The sequence below is a fragment of the Nanorana parkeri genome, unplaced genomic scaffold, assembly GCF_000935625.1.
Source record: "Nanorana parkeri isolate BGI_ZX_2015 unplaced genomic scaffold, ASM93562v1 scaffold257, whole genome shotgun sequence".
Classification (NCBI taxonomy): Eukaryota; Metazoa; Chordata; class Amphibia; order Anura; family Dicroglossidae; genus Nanorana; species Nanorana parkeri.
The window spans coordinates 915,864-933,931 of NW_017306525.1; the positions used below are offsets into that span (position 1 = coordinate 915,864).

Consider the following 18,068-nt stretch of genomic DNA (forward strand, 5'->3'; position numbering starts at 1 on the left):
AGTTAATCTTTCAATACAAGTCTGAATATGATTTTTGGTAGCGAGGAACAATTCTGTGACAAGTAGCCAGAAACTGAGGCATCTCAAACAATGGGAGCACTGGAACATAGCAAGTAATGAGCAGGTAAGAGTACGGTCCACGTCAAGTTTCACTTGCATACAGAATTAAGGTGGCAAGATCCCTCCCACCCAGCCGATTTGTACCAAAGTGCTTGACAAAGTTTGGTTGGGAGATGTCAGGAAGGGTCTACAAACATTTTAGAACTGTTAATGATAAATCAGGCAAATAGTCGTGTCTGTCACACATTTAGATCAGAAAGTGGATCATATTGGAAAGAGACGAGAATGTTTTTTTTTGCCTCTATATGCAAATAAAAGCAACTGTGTGAATCGGTTTCAAGTCACTGCTGAACCAAATGACAAATTCCTCACTCAAAGTCTGATCCTGGGGTTGTGTACAGAGTACAGAGGTCAGGAGTAAGGCAATGTGCAGCCCAGTGAAAAGACGGGCATGGTCAGGAATATGTCATGCACACAAGTAGAGATTGTGTAATGTACAGAGGTCAAAAGTGGATAATGTGCAAAGTAAAAGGGTTAGAACTGTGTAACTTAGAGCACAGGAGTCAGGGGCCTGTAATATACAAGTAAAGCCTCAGAAGTTAAAGCAATGCACAGCCCAATGAACAAAGGAATATGTAACCTATATAGTGTATTGGTCAGGTGTACATACACCCTAGTGCAAAACACCCTTGATGATTTATTGCACAGTAGTACCCCAATGAAGCATTTTGACAACACAAGCCCCGAAACACATACATACCAGTTCCCACTTACCCTTCGCTCATAAGCACCTCTGCTGGCATGACTGGCTGCCACTCTGTCTCTTCAGTTTCTTGCCCCCACTCCCGGCAGCAGGAAGGCATGAAGACAGTGGCCCTGAGGAGGAGCAGAGTGACAGGCTCAGCATAGTTTAAGACTGCCCTTCTCCCATGTGCACAGAACTGTGGCTGGCCAAAAGTAGTATGTCAGACAGCCACGGGACTAGGGAACACGGGAGGCAGCAGCTTGGCACCCAGGAGAGCTGCAGAGCATGTGCCCTGGGTACCCCACATTAACAAGGCCCATAAGGGCAGGGTCACAATCTACTGGTCACATGGTAGCAAGTGATCTGTCCTTAACTCGCCAGCTTAGGTTTTAATAGCTGCCTAGAGTGAACTTTATCTGCGGTACTTGATTCAATCTCTTAGGCCTCCATTTTTATTTTTTTGATGTCGTGTCTGGACAATTCTCTAACCCGGCCATTTTCACCCAAATCATGCAACTGCCCCATCTTCCCCCAAACATGAATGTTCAGCCAATTTGAACATTAAGGCTGCATTGTTACGGAGGCTTACGCCGAGTTTGGGCATACTTGTGGCAGGAATTCCAGGTGTGCCCGTTCAGATGCGGCCACTGTGCCCATTCAAGTTAATGACAGGGTGACGGTACATAGTACGATTACCTTCGGAATTGGAGAGATACTCGTCACTGGACGCAGGATAGATGCATTTTTAGATTGTGGGCCCTCCTTACCATCTTGTCTTGAATTGTGACTGTAATGTCTTCCTTATATTGTAAAGCGCAGAACAAACTGTTGGCGCTATATAAATCCTGTATTATAATAATAATCCAGGGACAATCATCCATCATCCGCAGTTAATTGTACCAAGCCTTATTACATGCAGACAGCCGACAGATACGGCCGCTGTCATCCTGTTATTAACTTGCATCTTAATGGAGACACCTGGAATTCGTTCTTTCACACAGGAATCCCTGAAAACAGTATAAGCCCCTTGTGAATGGGGCCTGGTTTATGAACCCACTGGCAGGCTTAAGCTATAGGATCTGTGTTGAAGGGCCTTTGTTCATATCATAACTGCTTTTCTCCCCATACAGGTCAATGGACATACAAAAGCAGCTTATAGCATAATGAGGCAGCTTAAAATGTCAACTAAGGATCCAACGCACCTGTCAGTTCATTCTGAATAATGTCAGAACCACCTTCTTCAAGTAAATGCCAATCTACAGTAACAAAACGAGCATAATCAGATTTCATGGCCAGTCACATGGGCCATCTATGCCATTTCATCTGTCTGTATTAAATGAATAGGAAACACACTGACCATACAGATGAGTTGGGGAATAAAGTTCTCTCTACATTTTTGTTTATTGAGACAAACTAATTAAAAAGGCACAAACATGGGGCATGTGTTTACATGGACATTATAACAAACATACATTGAAAGTGTAGGAATGTAGCTACTTTCTGCTAAACAGAAAGTAACTAAGCTTTTTATATACAAAAGATGTACACTTTTATGTTCTACAATATAAAAGATCAGTTATAAAATAATTGTTTACACTCAAATTCAATTTTTTGTATATATATCAAGCCCCTACAACTTGTCTGCTGCTTTCTGTCCAGACACTTCTCATCTGAGTACACGGTCCTATTATGCTAAAGCATTCCACTTTTTTACCGCCATGGCTGAACAGGCCTTTTTAATTTTTTTCTTGAACCTCTTGCTGGAGCCATTATTTGCTGGAATAATTTTGCCAGCAAATAACCGACTGAAATGTATAAATAAAACGTATTCTCTGACTCTGTTAGCAAAAATGTAGGGTTTTTTTTTTGTAATATCACTAAATTCAATGGATGTAAAAGTCTTAAAACACCTTTGTTATAAAATATGTTTGCTAGTATATCTACAGCACTTAGATTTTAACAATTAAAAAAAAAAAAAGTTAATGTAATGGTACTCTAAAATGCAGGAATTTTGTAATTGTTTCGTTTTCTAAACATGATTAACATTTGAGAAAAAAAAATAAAAAATTAAAAGGTTAAAATAATAAAAATATCTATGCATGTAGATGGATGTGATGTCTGGTTAAAAGTGAGAATTGACCATAAGCAAGCGCTATCGGGGATAGGCCAAAATGGATACTATCCCACTGTCACTTAAAAAAAAAAATATCAAAAAACACAGACCTGGATATGAAAATGCTAAAATATTTACACAATAAACAGATTACTACAACACATTTGAGAAGTTTCAAAAGGAAAGAAGAAAATGCAAACCAAAAACCAAATCCTGGCTTGCACTGTTGGGCTAACTACTTAGTGGTTTAACAAAAAAACAAAAAAAAACTGTATACAATTCCATTAAAAACATAACAGTTCTTCAGCATAATTCTTTTCAATGCATCAGCAAGTCCAAATTGGGATACTAATCAGCGCAGTTTCTTTGTGCTTCTATATCCAGAAAGTGGATAGTACATGATCTTCTGTGGAAAGGTGTTATTTTGTGCTACAACACGCTGGCCTAAGTCCATGAATAGCCACATTTCATTTTTGAGGGAAATCTTGTTGTAAGGCTACAGCGTAGTTGTAGTTTCCTGATGGCAACAGCCCAAACCACCATATTCCAATTGATAAAACCTTTCAGTGCAAGCTGGAGGGGAAAACCTTTCTACTTCATTTTCTTTTTAAAAAAAACATTTTTCAATTATTTGAATTTCTGTTGCAACAAACAGTGGTTAGCACTCTTGCCTTACAGCACCAAGACTCTGGGTCCGATTTCCTCTTGGGACACTATCTGCATGGATGTTGTACGTGGTCTCCATGTTTGCATGGGTTTCCATCCAGGTCCTTTGGTTTAATTCCTCTACCCAAAAACATACTGGCGCCAACGGGCAATATCTACTCTACTGAGGGCAGCCATGCCTTTGTTAGCTCTTCTTTTAACCCTACATTCCTGAACTCAGAAACCCAATAAGCACCATCTTAAAGGACTGCTGCACGATATACTCGGATATCTCAGAAAAGACCTCAAAAGCAGATTCCAGTTTCCAATGGACAATTCTGATCCTCTGGAGCACCAAGAGGCAAGACAAGACAGTTGTTCACCTACATGTTTTAAGTCTTTGCCAATGTGCCTGAACAAATCCTGAGCATGTATATGTACTTAATCAGTGAGGGAATGCAACATTACAAATAATGTGCTGTACAGGACAGAATTGGGACACTTTATTTTTGTGATAGAGTGCTGGAAAATAAAAATGCAATCCATGAAATGCATACTGCTAATACACATCTGTTTTGGGGGTTTTTTTCTTTGTTTTTACACATTTCATAAACTTTGAACAGTCAAGAAGCACAGAGGAGCACCTATCCTAGTATCTCAATTATAGTAGTGACAAAAAAATATGCACATTTTTGGCATAAAAATGAAAGAATTCATTGCTAGTGTTATTTAAAACAAGAGTTACCTGGGTAAAATACTAAAAACAAATCTTTAAAAAAAATGCTGTCAATAAAACAGTCATCTAGCCTATGTTCAGTCTTTTTTTTTTTTTCTTTCATCCTTCTCCTTAGCTGGGTACGGTCCAGATCAATTCTGAAGGCAGAATAACCGCTCAAATTAGTAAAACTCAAGGTTCAAACATCAACAAATAGCTGTAAGCCTTTTATAAATTCATGACTGTCAGTTGCTGCTAAACAACTACTAACAACCCCATAATACTGCTTTGAAAATATATCTATGCATTTTTTTTGCTTTCCCTTTACCAAGGTGGTGTAGATGGTAGAGCTTGTGATAAGAACGGCATACTCTCCACTGATCTCATAGCTATATTTAAGGGAGCCGCTAAAGTCATTGAGGTTGGCAGATTCATAGGGCTTGTTATAGTGACTGGATGTGCAATGTTCACCTGACCAGTGACTGAAGTAGGCAAATTAACCGGAGATGTTAAGGATAAAGGTGAAGTCATAGAAATCGGCGTTGTTATGGTCACTGGATGACCAAGATTCATAGAAGAAGCGATATTGACAGGGCTGGAGACATTCACTGGACTTCTCATGCTCATGGCTGCTGCCACCGTTACAGGGTTTGTAAGGGTCCCTGATGCTGCTACTGAGGACGTAATATTGAAGGGAGAAGTAAGAGTCACTGACGTCTGGGCTGCAGAAGACGTTTGGCACATGTTACTTGCGTCTAAAAATAAAATAGCCATGTTACTTACTGATACTTAAAAGCAATACACACAATATGCTTTTCATACATTTCTTTATAGTTGTGTGACTACATATACTTAATTTTAAATAAAAAAAATAATCCTATGACAGCTATTACAGTGCCAAGTAAATTCTTCTGTATCAACTGGTATGAAGACATAAAATCACCTATTGAAAAGGTCCTATGATTCTGATCCACAGCACAAAAGAGGGAGTCTGGAGCTGAAATAAGAGGAAAAGTGATATATCAAAGTCCCAACATTAGGTTGTTTGTTTGTTTTTTAAACCATAAAAACCACCATTTATAAACTGTGAAAATGTCCTAGACCTAGAACAATGACGTTAAAGTAGGACTTCGACCAACAGCAAATACACTTTTGAAATACATATATGTTAACAGTTTTACCTGCCAAATTTGTAACTCTGTTGTCAGTCTTGCAATTTACACATTTCTTGCCACACTAAACCCTACCTTTATTTTAGCTTTGCAGTGTCCACCCTCTCCACCACCAGATTGCCCCACTGTAGAATAAATCAAAATTACCACCCGCTCTGTCCAAAAGACATTGAGCTGACCCAGAAAGCTGTATACCTGAACAAGTGAGCGATTCCGCAGAGAGAAAAGGTGTATGACTTAGAAAACTGGCCAAACAGAATTACAAATGTGTCAGGTAAAAGAGTTGACATGCATATATATTAGCAGTGTATTTGCAGTTTGCCTAGTGTTCCACTTAAAGCGGACCTTAAAGCGGACCTTTACTCATATCTTTAAAATAACAAAGACACCTTTAGAAATGTTTAGTAATGACAAACACATACTTCTAGATAATTGCAGGCTTTGTATTCTTTGCATACGTTATTTATTTTTTATTGCCCATTCTTCTGACAGTGGCCATGTTTACTAAGAGCAGATTACTAGTTATATTACTTCCTGGATTTCTGCCACATGTGACTAGACATGTGACTAGATATGTTACCATGCACATCATCTCAGGGGAGGAAACTGCCTTTCCCCGAGTTCTCCTGAGATTACAGATGAGATTTCCCAGCAATGCTCTGCTGATGACAAGGTAATCCAAGTGTGCTTTGCTTTGGTAAACTTAAGTCATTTTCCCCTTTCAAAGCAGGAAGTGAATGCTCTGCAAGTGTAAGTATTACAAATCACAGCATTTTACACCTGACATGTCTGTTATTATTAATCATACATACAATTGGTAGAATTTGATTTTTTGAGTGTAAAGGTCACTTTAAAATCCAATTCATTCTGCTGCAATTTATACACTAGAAATCGAGTCCTTTGTTATGACAAAGGGTGGGTTAAACAGGCATTTTCATTTAAGCAGACACATATTATACATTGTATTTGAGGCCTTTGAGGAAGTCTTAGTATGGATTAGTATTATCAAAGCTGCACCAGTGAGCTACACAACATCACTTTGGCTAAAGAAAAAAAGTAATGATAAAATTCTGTTATGAAAGAGTGAAATACATAACTATTTGCACAACTACAAATGGGAAAAATGTAATATAAATCTTTAGAATGTTACATTAAAATAAAAACTACATGAAAGCTCATCATAGTGAAGCACTGAGCTCGGTTATTATCTTATGCAACACCATGTCCATCAGAAAAGGTTACTCCAAATATGCAAACTTTAAAATGTATACAGCGCATCGTTCTTCACACCCAATTTAGTGATAGCTAGTGCATGTATCAAAATATAAAATGGTTACTTTGCCCGGCCCAGTTTTTCAGCTGCTAGGATAGCAAACTGAAATTGTTGTTCTTTCCAGAGAGGCAGAACAATTAGCCTTCAGAATTACACTGGGTAAGGAACATGGACTGCCTTTGAAAGGATTTTCAGGGTTGAGCAACAATGAGGTGATTGACAAATCTGTTGTTTAAAAGCAAATGGCGCATTTGAAAACAAAAGGTCTGATTTGAATGCTTAGTTTGCATACAAGGCAGTATTTTCCTTGAACCATCAGACCTCAGATAAGAAGTTAAATGATTAATTGCATCCAAATCACAGATAAATTGCCCCCTGAACAAAAGCTGTAACAGGGAGCAATACTTTCAGGAACATACATAGCCCTTTAAAAACTAAATCAGGCCATACATTTATACAAGAGAAATTGCTCAATTCCCCCATTCAGGCTTAAAAGTGTGGATAGATTAATCTCCCCTGCCAGGTATTGCATACCGACAGCCAGGCACTCCCAGCTGTCAGAATACCCAAACGGTGACTGAGGAAGACTGGCTGTAGTCACGTGTTTGGCTGACTTTTTTCTGCCCAGCTCCTTCGATTTTTCAACTGACGTTTGAACTGAAGTTACACAGGAATTGCCTAAATTTCAAGCAACGTATGGCCAGCTTAACAGGAAAGCATATAAAGTAGTATGAACATTTATTCAAGTATATAGCAAGCACGAATCTCATAAAGGTCTGTTTATTATACAAAACTGAAGATAATTGTATGCAAAAATTCAAATACCTTCATATTTAATTCTGCAATGAACTGGAGTTTGAAGTTCATGAAGCTGACCTACAATAAAAATAACAAATGTGGTTTTGTTTCATGCAACTGCAAGACAGACATTTTAGCATTTACATACCTACCAAAAAAAAAGTGAAGCAAACCAAACATATTTACTAGAATGTGTAAGTTATAGCAAGACTTCACATAATTCATATATTAAAGAGTAATAAAACAGTTTCATTTGTTTTTAAAGTTCCCTTTTCACTAAGTGGAATTTTGTTTTTAAAGAAATGTTAATTCTTTTAAAGAAAAAAAAAAAAAAGGTAACCTGCCATCAATGACTCACTTATACTGTATATTTCCAGCTCTCTTCCCCACTACAAACTTATAAAACCACACTAAATTACATGGTCTTACTGCCCCATCATACTTAGCAATAGGGATGCACAGATATTAGTATCGGTACCGATACGGAGTATTTGGACAAGTATTCATCAAAATGCCCCCAATGCCTATCCCGAATTTCCGGTATCAGGAAGCCGGGCGGTGCGTCATTACACAATGCCCAGCATCCCGATTGGCCGAGAAGCTGACTCCATGGTGACGAAGTAGCATGGAGCCGGATTCCCGGCCAATCAGGACGCCGGCTTCCTGATTGGCCAGCTTCCCAAACAATCAGGAAACCAGGCGGCGTGTCATTACACCAATGCCAATGGTGACTAGGAAGCATAGAGACTGCTTCCTGGCTAATCAAGAAGTCGGGTGTCAAGCCATGACACACTGCCAAGCTTCCTTAATGGGACTTCCGGTATCGACATCAGCAAGTACAGAAAAAGAAAATATCGGTACTTGATACAGAAAAACATCAGTGCATCCCTACTTTGTAATGTTGAATTCATCTGTAGCCAGGTCCAATGCAGTGATGGGCAGACAGAATGCTACTGCCAGGAGACCCATGAGTTATCCAATACCAAGGACACTGCTGTGGGTAACAGAATTTTGTTCACAGAGATATACTTAGAGTTTTGTCCTACAGCAAGCCACTTAAGCAGAGTAAGTGGTAGGAACATCTTTTTCTCTGAGTTGCGAATTGATTTACAGGTATTTTCTGGGATATCTTTAGAGAGCATTTTAAGCATAATTTATAGACCCAACCTATATAATGTGACTCTACCCTCAATTTCCTTCAATGCCTCAGTGACAAAGAAAAACACCCATAACTTTTAAATGTAAAATCAGAAATTGGAATTTTCTGTTACAAAAGGCTGAAACCACGAAAAAAAAAAAAAATATATCTGTGAAGGCCTGAAATGATGTATACTATTCAGACCTTGTACAATAAATGGCACACACATTCCATAACCGCACTCAAAGCTTAATATAAGCACCCATGCACCGTACAAGATGATTATACGACTCATGAAGGCACATTCATAATTGAGCTACAATTGAAGCTGAAAATATGCACCACTGTTAAGCTTGTATGTGGATGTGTCTGGAAACAGTACATCCGGTGGGAATGAAATGGATTACACTTACTACCAATAATAGTAGGGATCGAGAGACGTTGAGCGATCCAACAGATGGGGAAATCATATATTAAGATTTTCTTAAGGGATCAACACCTGACCGAAGGTTAGAAAAACCAGGTCTAACCAATACAACATTTCCATAACCCAGGTGGAGGACACAGAGGATCAACCTAGCTCTCCAGGTACAGGTAATTGCCAGGGGGAAAAAAATGCTACTTGAAGAATGATGGGCCTCAATTAAAAGATGTGGAGAACAACCAATCATCCACCATCACAGGTGGAACAAACAAACTACTTGAATAGGAGGGGAAAAAAAACCCCACAGCTAAGGTGGTCAACAAAATAGCAATGTTTACGAGAGTAAAGTCTTGAGCCTAGCATATTGACTATCAGGAAGGAAGCTTGGACAGACTAGGTACGTCTAGACCAACCTGTCAACAGCCAGGGGCTTAAGTAGAACCCTTCACTATACAAAGACAGAGGTCCATAATAAGAAGCATGTCACATTATAAAGAAAAGTAATCTCTTGAGACATGCATGTGAGCCCTCTTAGTAGATATGCAAAATGGAGAAATGGAGTAGCCAAGAGTAAGGATATACCGAAAAGCAACCTGGCATACAAAAACATCAAGGAGCAAAAGGAAGACTCCAAGGGTGTTTAATACACGTTACAGCCACCTCAAACCTGCCTAACCCTTTATGAAATATATGATTGTAGGGATAATAATACTTCTGCATAGGAGCTAGGGGTAGAAATCTTAGAACTAACTCTAGGAATATTAAATAGGAAAAGTAAGTTAGATTACTTCGGAAGACTACAAATCTTTAGAGACAATCTATCTTTCAGTAACAAGGTCCTAGAAGGCCTATGGACTTATACTATCCCACATAGGTAAAATTATGTAGCAGAGTAACAGTCACTTGCCCACTGGCCCTCCAGGGAAGCACAGGACTACCAGCAATGGACACTTCCTTCCAAGAAGAGAGGAGGCACACTCGTGCAAAACCTCATTCTTCAAAGTGAGGAACATCAAATGCATTGGATCTGGAGCCATTACTTTGACTTGATAAAGAAAAAGCAGTGTTGTATCCGAATATCGGACACCATCTAGCATCGGAAATAGGTCTCCCGGTAAGATATAACAACCTCCAGATTAGGTCCAACAAAGGTTAGATTAAAGGATTGACCAACAGAGGAGGGATCCCCCCACTAAATTAGTAAACTGTTCAATAAAGCTGACACAAGGAGTAAGCAAGTGAATACATGCATTAGAAAAATAAAAATCCCAGGATGTGGGAAATGAATAATACCCACCCTGGCCAGAATCCAGCAAAAAGTTAGTGTGACCTCTTGATCTGAAGCACCAGTTTGGTGCCTGTCCAAAATCCAGATTCTCTAATTTAAGGAGAAATGAAAAAAAAAAATTTGACAGTTACAGCAAGTGAAGAGGGACCATGTTACACAGAATACCCCAACAATCCCATAAATCCCTAAGAGATAAGGGACAAGGGTTCACAATTTTGTAGACTGTAGAACCCTCAGCTTAGTATTAAGTACGAGCAAGTGGGATACTGACCCTCTTCTGTGAAGATTTTCCTGAGTTTCACAGTGGGTATGCCAGGAAAAAAGCACTAGGGTGGACATAATGGTAAGTGCTATGCGCCAGAGTTCAAAAACAACTGGAGGATAGTGGAAAGTATGGTCCTTACAAGGTAAAGGAGTAGTGAGAAGCTACCCTATAGTTAAGCGTGAAACGTGCATGAATCTGAGACCTTGACTTGTGTGTGACTATTAACAACTTGATATAAGAAATATAAATAGGATGTTTTATATGTACCGGAGTTCTTGGAATATGCTATAATATCGAGGTTCTCATTGGAGTATGCTTTAAACGATTTGAACTGATTTGTATATGAGATTTTACCTCTATATAGTAATAAGAGTATAGTATAGTATAGTAATAAAGATTGTATTTTTAGCTTTTTACATGTAACCTAGACTTGAATGATGTATTGTATACCTTAAAAGCCCAATATAATTTTGCTATACTTTTCATTTCAAAGGAGTAGTGGGAACTGATCCCCCATGAACCTTGCAGATCATGAGATCCCTAAAGAGAGGGATTGAAGAGAGTGGAGCACCATGAGGGGAGTAACCAACGATCATGAAAAGGTCTCTCCCGTAAAGAGGAGTAAGGCTTGGTGTGGTTTTCCGCATTAAATCTTGCACAGGGGCATATGCTGATCCTTGAGTGTTGCTGATCCTTGAGTGTTGTCCTTCCTAATAGAGAACTGCAAGATTTATTGATAGTATTCCCAAGTATAGGGTGCGGGGAACCGAAAAAGCCAAGGGAATATCACAATGGGGTGCAGTAATACCCAACATGTCAACCAAAGAAGCTGTCAGAATTCAAGGGTCTAGCTTGGAAGCTACAAGGGGATGCCTGTGAATCCAATCTATGTGGCGGTAAACAATCAAGGGACCCAGCAGAAGAACAAGCAGCCCCCAAAGGGGGTTGTAGCTTCAAGCAGAGGGTTGAGCAGATGAGAGAGGACATCAAGCATCAAGAGCTATGGCTTGAATGGGACATAGACAGTCTACAATGCACTACTGTAGTAGATAAAAAAAAAAAATCAGGTTCTCTGGCCCATCCCAAAATCTGACAGCGCACACACACCACGCACACGGCATAGGAAATTACATCATCAAGGGCTGAAACAAAAAGAAGCCTACCCTTAAAGGGCAGGTAAATCAAATATTCCTCAAGAGTATCCTCAGTGTGCCAAACACATGAATCGGTTAAACAATGCTGACCATAAGTATGCAGAATAAAGTATACCAGAATTGAAGATATTTACCTTGAAACTTTTTACCTTGCTTACAGGTATTACAATTAATACTTTGGCTTTGACCATGCGTCTTTAGGTGACTCGTAATGTAAGCTGCACTAAGAAGTTTGCCACATATATTACAAGACACCTTTCCTTCATGGCGCACCATGTGTGTCCGAAGTCTGTCTTTGGTAGCAAAGGCAGCAGTACAGGTCTGAAAGAGAAGAATTTGACAACTTTTAGTGACTCAAGCTTTTTTTTTTTGCACAGTTGACAAATTAAAATGTTGACAAACTTGTGGAATAAACAAGTTAATACTAGTTCCTACTACGATGAATAATGCATTATTGACAAAGCTTTATTTCAGTGTATTTCAATGTTTACCTATGGTATTTGCAGTGGGATAAAAAAAAATAATAATAATTATGCGCCTGCCATCAACAAATTCACATAGGTCAGCATATGCAACTGTAGCTGCAATGCCTGTAAAGTTAAAAACACAGTAGTTGGCAAGTACTACTTTGAAGAAAAAAAATTAAAATGTTACAAACTGCCTTGCAACACGCTTAAATGTGCAACCCCAATTTTCATCATGTTATTTTATTATATACCTCTTTATTAATTTAATACATCCTAAAACAGTTACTTTTAAGGCCAACTGTCAAGGTTGCCAGCATGCTTATTTTTAGCTCTCAAGCCCTCAAATGGCTGGTAACATAGTTGATCACGAACGCACCACCACAGCAACTGCAATACAAATAAAGGCTATGCTGGAACCTTCCTCGGCTTTAAGGGATCAGCGGTTGTATTTCCGCTTCGCAACAAATACTTACCCAAACCACATTAATACATTTCAAGGAATAAAAAAAAGTTTTATCATACATTTTTATTTGTATATTATGTGCTCTGCATGCTTCACATTCCAAATAACAATAGGTACTGTATATACAAGACTCCCCTCCACAAAAACTAATAATGCAAGCACACCTGCTCATGTACCACACTTGTGCAATTGGTATTTATTTTAAGCACATAAAACTGCGCGATCGCCTCTGTGGTCAAATGCTGCTTGTGTGCTTTACCCTCATTAACATGAGTGGTGTTAAAAAATTCATACCCATCTCATTTCAAGATCACCATCACCAAGCGAATCGATTTTACATAAACACTTCCTGTACCCACTGTCCACAGTCATCAGCAGAAGATAAGTTGTGAATAAAATCATACATAGAATTTGGTGCGAAACAGAGGCATTTATATGTTTTCAGCATAACTGTACAACAGTGGAGATAACAAAATTCTGTTCTTACTTGGCATTTGAAAGGTCTTTCGGTAGAATGCACATGCTTCACATGACAGCTTAAATGATCGGGTCTGTCAGGGGAAAACAAACAAAAAAATACATGTAAAAAGAATAGAAAAGAAATTACATTAATAGCAAAGTAAAAAAAAATAAAAAGACAATAGGTTGTAAGACCTTAGTGATGATGCACTATATTTAGTTTAAAAAAAAAAAAAAACACACCACAAAAGATATTTGATTTACTAGTATGAACTTGCAGTCACCGTATAGAAGAAACAATACTGATAAATGTGTTTGATTCAAGTATTTTTGTTAAACTTGTTCACTTGTTAAAAGCATATATAGTCTCCACAGGGAGCTCCGGGTACGGCCTTCCAGGGCTATGCCAAGGATCAGCCAATCCAAAAACCTGCAATATGAGTTTCATTGGATCTGCACCATCAGCAAAATCTTGCTAGAAGAAAAAAATCTTAATATAAAAAAGGAGGCAAAAATGTTGCTGCCTAACCCTATGTACCTAAGCAGTTTCTGTAGCCAAAAATTTAAATTTTAAACGTATGGGGAATGACTACTGGATTTCTATCTGGCCAATTGTTGTAGTTGGGAAGCAATAAAACCAACCCAGACATTAGAATGACCCCCCCCCCCCAGGTTATTTTGGCACTGAAGCATTTCTAAACATTCTAGCTTGCTTAAAAGGTTTCGCCCTTGTTCACACCAAATGCAGACCAGATCTGCATGAGTTTCTGCACACGCAGTGCAGTGGGTTGTGCCGCGTTTTTTGATGCGTTCCGGGCCCTTTTTGGTAAAAAAAAACAAATTTTTTTTAGTTTATAATGGGCTTTTAGTGCGTTTGCATGTGTTTTTGATGAGTTTGCATGCGTTCCAGAGCAGGAAAAATAGGGCTTGCTGCAGTTTTTTTTACATGCTCTGAAAACTGAACGCTGCGGTGTGAACTGGAGCCCAAAGTACCATTGGAATACATTGGACGCAGTTTTGATCTGGTCTGTAACTGCTCTGCTCCTGGAACGCGCTCAGTGTGAACAAGGCCTTAAAGTTTTGGGGTTTCAGCATAAAGAATGGTTTAGGAAGTACAGCAATTTCAGCATCCAAGTCATTTTGTTCTGTTACAGAAAGTGGTAGCCTGAACCAGAGCCAGTACTTTTAAACTTCTGCAGTAACACAAGTAGGTTAAATGATACGTTCTGGTAGGCTGACAAACTCCTAAGTATTTCAGGGACTGAGCAACTTGAAAAAAGCCCCCAAAAAACTCAAGTTCCTTGGGTAGTATTATTCCACATAAGAGTGGATTTAACCTAACCGATCCACAACACACACACAAAAAAAAGTCTTAATATCTGCAATTAAACATTCTTAAAAAATGAAATGTGCATCTGCCAATAGCAGGGTGTTATTTGTGCACACGGCCATTTGGATTGTCTTGTTAGACTAGCGAACATCTCAGTTGCTAAATTGTTAACAGCAGGTATCCATGTCTGGTGTCCACTTGCAAGCCAAAGGCTATAGTTGTGTTGCTAACCTAAGGGCTCATTTACATGTTTTTAGTGTGTTAACCCATCCATGTTATTTGCAATGTGTTAAGTCAACCAATTTAAATAGGCTTCCTAAAGTACAAAAACATACAAAGCATTTTACCAGGGTTGCAGCTGGGACCTGGCTCTGGTGCTCCACCACCTTCCTGAAATCATTAGTCTGTATTGTTTTAGAAAAACTGTCACATGACAATTAAAATGCATCAGTACTTGTATCTGAGTACTTGGGCAAGTATCAGTACTTGTAAAAATGGTATCGGTGCATAATGCATAATATACCTAGATATAGATCTATCTATCTATCTAGATATAGATCTATCTATCTATCTATCTATCTAGATATAGATCTATCTATCTATCTAGATATAGATCTATCTATCTATCTATCTATCTATCTAGATATAGATCTATCTATCTATCTAGATATAGATCTATCTATCTATCTATCTATCTATATATATATATATATAAAAACAGGGATGTACAAATCCCAGGAGCTCTGTATGCTCCTTACAAATGACAGCTGCCTCCTAACTTTTGAGTTTTTCTCTAGTCTAGTCTTGGAGCTGGAAAAGTATCTGTACTTGTACCGAATACAGTACTTGGTAGCTGAACATCCCTAATACAAAAGGTGCGCAGTGCATCACTGTGTGTTGTGTAATTCATGTGTGTTAGGGTGACATTCATAATACAAACACGCATAACCCGCAACACGAAATTGTGCACCTATCCCAAACTTTCAGGTCTTGTTCACACCAAATGCAAACCAGATCTGCATGAGTTTCTGCACACGCAGTGTGTTTTGCCGCTTTTTGTCCACATTCCGGCAGTTTTAAAAAAAAAAGCATAAAATGGGCTTTCATTGTGTTCCAGGGCGTTTTGGTGCGTTCCAGAGCAGAAAAAGAAATGGGGTATGCTGCAGTTTTTCTACATGCTCTGGAACTGAACGCTATGGTGCAAACTAGAGCCCAAAATACAATTGGAATACATTGGATGCATTTTTGATGCGTTCTGTAACTTCTCTGCATCTGCTCCGCATTTGGTGTAAGCAAGCCCTCAGAGAAAGGCCTGCAGATGCTCCCTCTTGACAAAAAAGTCAGAAAGCATTTAGTTGCACACAGAGAGCAAAAGATTCTCTAGGGTATTGCCCCCTATGTAAAAATTACAGAACACCATTCCTTGCACCAGTATAGTATGCATTAACACTCAGGGGCATATTTATAAAGCAGTGCATGTACTTAACCAAACATTCACTGGTGGTGAATCAATAACTCACTTAAAACAAGCACCAGGAAGATACACGTGCACTTATTTTAAGATTTACTGTTTGATTAAGTTATACCCCTCAACCATTTAGGTCAGGGATGTCCAAACTTTGGCCCTCCAGCTGTGGTGGAACTATGAATCCCATGAGGCTTTGCAAGATTCTCACAGCCCCAGACATCATGGGATTTGTAGCTTCACCACAGCTGGAGGGCCAGAGTTTGGACATCCCTGATTTAAGGCCTTGGGTGTATCCCATATGGCCAAGGTCCCTAATGGGTCAAAACAGGCTCATGGCTGCTGCAGCAGCAGACTCCTGGCTATTTAGTAAAAGTTATTTGGGTGGATGTGGACTCATGCTTTTTGTTTTCATAAGGGTTTTGCTATTCGCAGAAGCGTGCAGTTTTCAGGTTTAATATATTTGGTATCCATTTACTCAACACAATCCCATCCTTTATTTTGTAAAAAAATAATTGGGAATTATATTGTGCTTGTATGCACTAAAATTCATTGAAGTCACTAAAATATCGACTAAAGTAATATTCTGCATCATAGAAAATTACAACCACCATCTTTTCAATCTACACGGTCTCTTTTTTCAGGAAATATTTGAAAGTGTTTTTTATTTTATTTTGTAGCCAAAATTAAAAGGAGAACTATATGGCAACCTTTTTTGCCCATAGTTCTCTTTAGGGTCACTCGAGCACTCCTACAGTGTCCTCCAGTGACCCAAAAGCCAGCATATAGCAGGCTTTATCAGCAGAAACAGCAGGGATCGGAGGTGACACAGAACACTGCAGCTGGCACCCAGCGGGGAGCAGAGACTGCTGTGAGCCAGTGACTCTGTATTCCCCCAACTTTCTTCATCAGGTCCCTGATTCACAGCAGACAGTGGGCAGGTGCAATAGCAGGATGGCTATTGCTCCAAGACACTGCCTGCTGTATTTACATTCCCCGCGTAAAACTATTAAAATGGAAAGGTGACACTAGAGGTCTAATGGACTCCTAATATCACCTGAAAGAGAACCTGTCACCTCCAATGTGCCATCACACATTTTTACACATGTCCAGGATTAGACTAACTACAGCATGACTTTTCTAGTATGAAGAAGGTAAAAGTGACATACCTTGAAAATCCTTTCCCACAAACACTACACGTATAGGGCTTGGTAATTCCTCCTTCATGCGATCTTACATGATAGGTCATGCGGTCTTTTCTTTTAAAACGTTGATTGCAGACTGGACATTCAAAGGGTTTCTCATCTGAATGCGAAAGCTTGTGCCTATTTAAATGATAAACATCCCTGAAGGCCTTTCCACACATTTCACAGGCATGGTTTTTCTTAACAGGTTTGCTAGGCTTCTTCACAGGCTGAGGGACTGGCATCGTTGGGATGCTAGTGCTTGCACTAGGAATTGTAGTTGAAGACGATGTTGTAACAGTAGACAGTATCCCTGCAATTGTTGAAACCAAGGATGTTCTATTATTGTCTCCAGCGATAGTTGATATGAGTGGCACAACCGGCGCAGTCTGTGTTTTCTTTGGCCGTGACACTAACTTTATTCCTGTGTGGCAAGATTCATGGCGCCTCAAATGGTAACTGTCCCTAAATGCTTTGCTGCAATAGGTGCACACAAAGGAGGTTTTCGATTTTTCTTTCTTTACTACAACAGGTTCTTTTAAAGGTTCTGGAGGAGGATGAGGTTTTTGAGTTATTGGTAAAGGTAACATAGGTTTTTGATCAGGAGGATCAACTGGCGCTCCCAACAGTGGCAGCAAGCTGTTTTGAGCAGCCTGTTGTTGGTGATGATGGTGGTGGTGATGGTGGTGGTGTGAAGCCTCATGAGCCTGGGGGGGGGGAAAAAGCTGAATTTAGAAACATTTCTACAAATATTTTAATGCTGCAATAATGTCAAATCTGTAGCCAAATTGGAGACAATATATTATCAGGTGAGTTTAACTGCAGCTACAACTATTTGCAGAGAAATGCACTGTCTACAGAAAACAAGGTTGATCTTGTTTGTCAACTTAAAAAAAAAGCCACCCCCCCC

The 18,068-nt window shown here is 39.2% G+C and overlaps 1 protein-coding gene across 1 annotated transcript in view; it reads right to left on the reverse strand.

The window, feature by feature from the left end:
* Nucleotides 1–4,156: 4,156 nt before the first annotated feature.
* Nucleotides 4,157–18,068, reverse strand: part of VEZF1 (vascular endothelial zinc finger 1) — a 24,689-nt gene continuing 10,777 nt past the window's right edge. The window contains exons 3-8 of the mRNA XM_018556886.1: nt 17,144–17,865; nt 13,208–13,271; nt 11,925–12,111; nt 7,549–7,599; nt 5,222–5,275; nt 4,157–5,033 (exon numbers count right to left, since the gene is read on the reverse strand). Coding sequence (XP_018412388.1) covers nt 4,603–5,033; nt 5,222–5,275; nt 7,549–7,599; nt 11,925–12,111; nt 13,208–13,271; nt 17,144–17,865 — 1,509 coding nt within the window. The 3' untranslated portion in view covers nt 4,157–4,602. The remainder of the gene's footprint in view (nt 5,034–5,221; nt 5,276–7,548; nt 7,600–11,924; nt 12,112–13,207; nt 13,272–17,143; nt 17,866–18,068) is intronic.